Source organism: Zingiber officinale, chromosome 10A, assembly GCF_018446385.1.
Source record: "Zingiber officinale cultivar Zhangliang chromosome 10A, Zo_v1.1, whole genome shotgun sequence".
In the NCBI taxonomy this organism is placed as follows: Eukaryota; Viridiplantae; Streptophyta; class Magnoliopsida; order Zingiberales; family Zingiberaceae; genus Zingiber; species Zingiber officinale.
Window position 1 is genome coordinate 50806253 of NC_056004.1, and position 7223 is coordinate 50813475.

General features: G+C 38.7%; 1 protein-coding gene across 1 annotated transcript; it reads left to right on the forward strand.

Moving 5' to 3' along the window:
* Positions 1-4870: 4870 nt before the first annotated feature.
* On the forward strand, positions 4871-6977 carry LOC122027926 (tubulin beta chain-like). The gene is made up of 3 exons (XM_042586942.1): positions 4871-5341; positions 5779-6048; positions 6127-6977. Exons 1-3 carry the CDS (start codon positions 4948-4950, stop codon positions 6798-6800), a joined length of 1338 nt encoding a protein of 445 aa, XP_042442876.1. The 5' UTR covers positions 4871-4947; the 3' UTR covers positions 6801-6977.
* The last annotated feature ends 246 nt before the right edge of the window (positions 6978-7223 follow it).

Genomic DNA, 7223 nt, shown 5'->3' on the forward strand with positions numbered 1-7223 from the left:
AACAACATAGTACAAGAAAAATAATGCAAGAAGAACAAGGATTGGGAAAAAAAGAAGCTTGAGAGAGCTGGAAAAACACAATACCCTTGGTAGCAGTCCAACAACAACAAAATACAAGAAAAACAAAAGCAATTAAACTAAACAACCTTAACAACGATTAACCAAAACTTAATTATGCATAAAAGTTAAACTTGTACCACATTGTCACCCTATGACACAAGATCAACATTCATGCATAAATGAAACTAACCGAGTGCGATAACAAACAAACTATCATGCATAACAAAACTAATCAAAGTGCAATAACAACAATCAAACATCAATAAGAAAATAACACAATCAACAAATAAGTAAATCAACTAAGCTAACCAAACCCTCTTCCGCGATCATACACCAATCGACTACCTCCACCGTCACATGGAGACCCGGATTTGGAATGCCAGCCCCGGTGAACTGTAACACAACTACTGAATCTCTGATCTACAGCTCCCGATGGCACAAAGTTGATAGTTTAGATGGAATAGGAAATAAATTGCAGCATCAACAGAAACTAAATAGAAATCAAAAGAGAATTTGCTCTGCCGGAATTGCATACACCACTAGACTGAGGTTGCTGGAATTCCTGCCTTCGGAACGCCGTCCACGGGAGTTCATCGCAGCATCAGCCTTGGATTTGCTTTAGTAAGTTTTACCGGAATTGAAGAACAGAGGCTGAGCTTGAAGATGATGAGTTTCTGCCAGAGTTGGATGCACCACTGAGGTGGAGGAGACTTTTGCTTTCGGAACACCGTCCACAGGAGAACACCGCAGCATCCACCGGAGAAGATGATGATGAATCGGCCGACTTCCTCGTTGGAATCTTCCGCTTTCACAACGCCGTCCGCGGGAAGAACATCCACTGAGGAAGGGATGGAAAGGGATGCCTCGCCGGAGGAGAACGCTCCACCGTCAAGGATACTGTTGTTGTCCGTTGCCGGATTGAGGAAGATCGCGAGAAGAGGAACTTGGGTGTAGAGGACCGGCTGGCGGCAGTGAAGAGAAGAAGAGGTATCGTCGGCCGGAGAGAAGAAAAGAAAAGAACTGTTGTGCCCTAGCTGCCGCTGGAAATCGCGAACAGAAGAAACGTGAGGAGAATGGGGGCGAAGCACTGGGTCGTGCGTGAGGAAGAGGTTTCTTAACGGGTTGCTGGGTTTGGGTTAAGGAGGTGAGGAGTTTAGTAAGATCCGGATCCAATAAGAGAAGGAAAATTGAGTTTTTGAAATTGGGCTTGAAGAGTGGGCTTTTGGATTGGGCTTGAAGATTGGGTTTAAAGAGTAGGCTTTTGAATCAAATTTGAATTGGAGCTCCACTTCTTAGATGAACTCTTGGATGCTTTGATCTCGATAAACGGTCCAGATCGTTTTAAATCAGAATGAAGGGTTGGATCACTTAGATCTGAATTAAGGAACAAGATATCTCTAGATCAGGATCAACGGTCCATATTGATTCAGCTTGATCTCCTCCATTTGACCTCCAAATCAAACCAAATTCGATCCAGCTCGACCCTAATTTATGGCGATGGGTTTGGGAGGAGAAAAGGATCAGAAGATTAAAACCTAACGTAAATCATCACCTAAGTTTATATATAAAAAAATGTCAAAAAAATTTACCCCAAGTGCCTAATTAAAGAAATTGGTAACACTTTAAAAATTGTTACATATATAATATAAAAGTGTTTCATATTCTTATAATTATTGCAACACTTATAAAAAGTGTTGTATTTATACAATAAGTGTTGCATTTTCTTATATAGGCAACACTTATTTAAAGTGTTGCAAAGTTTTAAGAAAATTTCTTCTGTTGTAACAGTTTATAAAAGTGTTGCTTCTAAAGTGATGTCTTACCCTCAAATTGTAGTAGTGTAAAATGCATATAAACCAACTACTAACTTTAGGAGTCATCCAAAAATCAACATCTAGGCACAGAAGTCATAATAGAAATGTGGTCAATCTAGGGTGGTGTTTAATTACAAACGACTTAATGATAATTGTCAAGAAGATGGTTGACAAAGACCAACTCTTAAATAAAATCCAGAACTCTAAATGGTACTCTAACTTTGACATGAAATCAGAGTTTTGACAAGTTAAAATACACCATGAGTTTATTGAATGGACAACTTTTTCCTATCCCGAAGGACATTTTAAATGACTTATTATGCCTTTCACTCTTAAGGTTGCCTCTTAAATCTTTCAAAGAAAAATAGATGATATTTTTAGAAATGTTTCCATGTTCATTTTTGTTTACATTGATGATGCTTTAGTTTTCTCTAAAGCTAAGCAGGAACATTATGCCCATTTTCATATTATTTTTAATCTATTTGAAAAACATGATTTTATTATTTCCTGTATGAAAATATAGTTAGCAATTAGGTGCCGAAATAGGCCAAGGACAAATAGCATTTCAGCCTCATATTTTAGCTAAAATCTTAGCTTTTTATGACAAAATATAGGACACTAAAACTCTAAGAGTCTTTCTAAGTCTTCTTAATTATGCACAACCTTACTTAAAAGATATAGGTAAAATTGGTGGTCCCTTATACAATAAAACATCCTTAACATGACAAAAATATTTCAATCAACAAGACATAGCACTTGTCCAACAAATTAAATAGTTAGTTAAAATGATTCCAATGTTAACACTACCACTTGATTATGACTACTTAGTCATTGAAATCAATAGGTGTGAAACAAGATTGGGAGGTATTTTATTTAGAAAAAATATCCAAATATGACCCTAAAACTCCTAAAAATTTATGTAGATATACCTCTAGAAAATATTAAGAAAAAAGACATTTAACTTTTCTAGACAATGAAATATTAGTTGTCATTTATTGCTTAGAAGAATTTAGATTATTTATCTACAATAAATAAGAAATTACTATTAAAACAGATTGTGAAGCTATAGTAAAATATGACCAACAAACTAAACGCTTAAGAAAAGGATTGAGGATCAAGTGTTGGTTAAAATTCATAGATACTATTATCAATAAAGGATTACTTATTCAATAGGAACATATAAAAGAAATCAATAATTCCTTAGCAGATACACTTTCTTGGTTACTACATTAACTCTTATCCTACTGCTAACTTCTTTCTTTTGATAGGAACATGGATTGACCTAGAAAAGTACGTACTCTTGCTATCAAAACCATGAGTTTTGATAACCAAGACTTACAACAATTGACACAGTATGAAGACCAATTTCATTTCTCTTCTAGAGATAAACTAGATCATATTCAAAATTGTATTATTAACAACATTTGGAACATTCCCACAATACTCGGTAGTTCTCAATATAGAATTGCTATGATTAATGCACTATCTAACTATTTTCTCGCTATAATACAAAAATTAGTAGGCAAGAAATTTTCCTGCTACATGGTTTTCTCAGGAACTCAAGCAGGAGTACACTTCAATTGGGAAGAAACTTAGTCATCGAAGGCTTAGAACATCCATATTTCAAGGATTTTTATTCTCTTAAAGAAGCTTTTGATGCTATCCGTACACAACTTGGGCCTCACTTCTTTATCAACACTTTACTTAAGACATGACCACTTCTAGAAACAAGGCCTCGTAGCCCAAGTCTTAACAATACAAAAACTTATACTTGAATACTTAGCTCTGAAAAGCCTCCTAGGCCTTCTTTAAAGTTTTCTAGCCAACTCCCTCATAGGTCAAACTACTTAACATTGACTCAATTAAAAGAAAGGGCTACAACAATAACACCTCAAAGAGATTCAGAAGCCCGATTATTGGGTTTCCCCAACACTATACTAGATGACATCACTACTTATGTGCGGAGTTTAAGCTGAAAAGTCAACTTTAAAAACATTCATCAAAATATGTGAAGCAGCACTCAAAGCTTTTCACAAAAATCCTCTTGAAGGCATGACCATTGTCTATGAAACAGAGTTTAGCCCAAAACTAAAATGTCAAAAGATAGGCCTAACTTGTGCAAACTCTGGCAAATATGGATACCAGTGCCAACTTCTTTATTCTTTTCGTAAGGCCAATATGGATTATGAGACTTATACTACTACAGCATACAAAGGCAAGCTTATTACTCTGTTCATGTTACTATATTATGACCTTTTATATAAATTTTGGATTCATGATCCCGATTTTGTCAAAGAATTTCCTAAGAAATTAGAAACTATCATTTCTCTTGTCTTAGAGGAAGAAGAAATTTTTGTTGTCTACACATTTGATAGTACTTTACTTGAATGAGTGGATCTAAAAATAGAACCTGCCATATATTTGGTCAAGATTGACATAAATGAAGATGGTGGCTACCAAGCTGAACTAGAAGACTATCCTTCAAATCTAGACATACACTAGGATGCTCCACCATCTTTTGCAGGCCAACTCAAACATTGGCGAGCTTCTATCCAAGGCACAACTTGGACTTTGGATAGAATAGAAGATCTAGAAAATTACATTAAATAATATGATCTATTCTATCTCATCTGACACTTTATTATTATTATCATTAATAATTATTATTAAATAATAATGATATAATTAAATTTGGGAATGAGGCGGGGATGAGGATTTGATCCCCGTGGGTTCAGGTTCGGTGAATCTCCAAACCCGAAAAAATAAAAACAGGACGAAAATAAGAATGACAAACCTGTCCTCAGCCCGGCCCGCCCCGCCCCGCCCCCGCCCCGCCCCGCCCCGCCCATCCCTAATAACATCGTTTCAAAATTGAAGGTCCCGCCTAAATTCAACGACCTGTCACGTCTGTCGTTAAAGAAACAACTCCGCTCGAAACGTCCGTTAATATCCGTCATCACACGCCCCTTTCTTTATAGCCTCCCCCGAACTTGTTAGTTCTCTTTTCACTATCACTCTCTCCTCGCCACCGGAGCCCTAGACTGCCTCTCCTCTTCCTCCGACCATCTTCAAGATGCGCGAGATCCTCCACATCCAGGGCGGACAGTGCGGCAACCAGATCGGTGCCAAGTTCTGGGAAGTCGTCTGCTCGGAGCATGGCATTGATGCCACCGGCCGCTACGGCGGCGATAATCCCTTCCAGCTTGAGCGAGTGAACGTATACTACAATGAGGCCAGCTTCGGACGCTTCGTGCCCCGGGCGGTGCTCATGGATCTTGAGCCCGGCACCATGGACAGCGTCCGGTCCGGCCCCTACGGCCAGATCTTCCGCCCTGATAACTTCGTCTTCGGGCAGTCCGGGGCCGGCAACAACTGGGCCAAAGGGCATTACACTGAGGGCGCCGAGCTTATTGATTCGGTCCTTGATGTTGTCAGGAAAGAGGCCGAGAACTGCGATTGCTTGCAGGGTGAGATTTCCTTTCTATTGTGCGTTTTTCTTGATTTTTTTCCCCTTTAGATTCTGAATTGGTTGAATCTTAATGGTTTACTGGCAATGCTTTCCCATGCTATTAGTTGTTTCATATCTACAAGAAGTGACCATATCTTCTCCGATAACGTTGAGAAACAGAGATATAATTGTTAATCATGTGTTTTCGTGATTCCAGAACCTTGACTGTGGTCCTAATTGCCATCAGTATTGCGTTTACTTGATTTTTCTTTTTCTTTGTAAAACTTGGATCATCCAAATGTTTTACAAAGCACAGCTACTTGCTGCCTAGCTGGTCTTACAAATCTGTACAGTTTCAGCAGATGGCAAATAATTATTTCTCCAGAACATTGCTTCAACCAATATGTTACCTGTTGGATTGCACAACTCAGAATTTATTAACTCGTCATGAAACAGGGTTTCAGGTTTGTCATTCACTTGGAGGTGGGACTGGCTCCGGCATGGGGACGCTCCTCATATCTAAGATAAGAGAAGAGTATCCTGATCGCATGATACTAACTTTCTCCGTCTTCCCATCGCCTAAGGTGTCTGACACTGTGGTCGAGCCTTATAACGCTACTCTATCTGTCCACCAGCTTGTTGAGAATGCCGATGAGTGCATGGTGTTGGATAATGAAGCACTCTATGACATTTGTTTCCGAACTCTCAAGCTTACTACTCCAAGTTGTAAGTCTTTCTTCTCCGTGTGAACCATGTCTCATTGCACTGCAGGTATCCATTACTAACATTTATGTGAAACAATAGTTGGTGATCTGAACCACCTGATTTCGGCTACCATGAGTGGCGTTACTTGCTGCCTTCGATTCCCAGGACAACTCAACTCTGACCTTCGGAAGCTTGCCGTCAACCTCATCCCCTTCCCTCGTCTCCACTTCTTCATGGTAGGATTTGCTCCTCTTACATCCCGTGGATCACAGCACTACCGTGCTCTTACTGTCCCCGAGCTCACCCAACAAATGTGGGATGCCAAGAACATGATGTGTGCAGCTGATCCTCGCCATGGGCGCTACCTGACAGCATCAGCGATGTTCCGTGGCAAAATGAGCACCAAAGAGGTGGATGAGCAAATGCTCAATGTTCAGAACAAGAATTCTTCTTACTTTGTTGAGTGGATTCCAAACAATGTGAAGTCAACAGTCTGTGATATCCCACCAATTGGATTAAAGATGGCATCCACATTCATCGGCAACTCTACTTCAATTCAAGAGATGTTCCATCGTGTCAGCGAGCAATTCACTGCAATGTTCAGAAGAAAGGCTTTCTTGCATTGGTACACAGGAGAGGGAATGGATGAGATGGAGTTCACTGAGGCTGAAAGCAACATGAATGATCTTGTTTCTGAGTACCAACAATACCAGGATGCAACAACAGAGGATGTCGAATATGAAGAAGATGAAGGTGATTATCAAGAGGATTGATATGCATTATCATTGTCCTTCTCTTCCCGGTATGATCTTGGGGTACAATTCCACTTTGCGTTCAATGATATGTTGTAATTGTTTCATTTTCAGCAATGTTCAGTTGGTTGTTCTGTTTGACAAATTGTACTTGAGCATTATTGATTGAATGGTATATTACTTTTAGATTGATATGTTTCTATCTGTTATTCTGGAAAGAAAATATGAATGAAAAGCTTTAATATATATATATATGTAATATCATTAGCAATTATGGTTGAGAAATTATTGAATACGATTGCTTTTTTGTGTGGAATTAGAGATTAATGTCAATTGATGATAACTTGCTATGTGGATTAGTAAAATAAAATAGGGTGTGGTCTGGAAGCTAATCTTGAAATATTAGGCATTGTTTGCTTGGAAATTTTTTAATTTTTAAAGTTT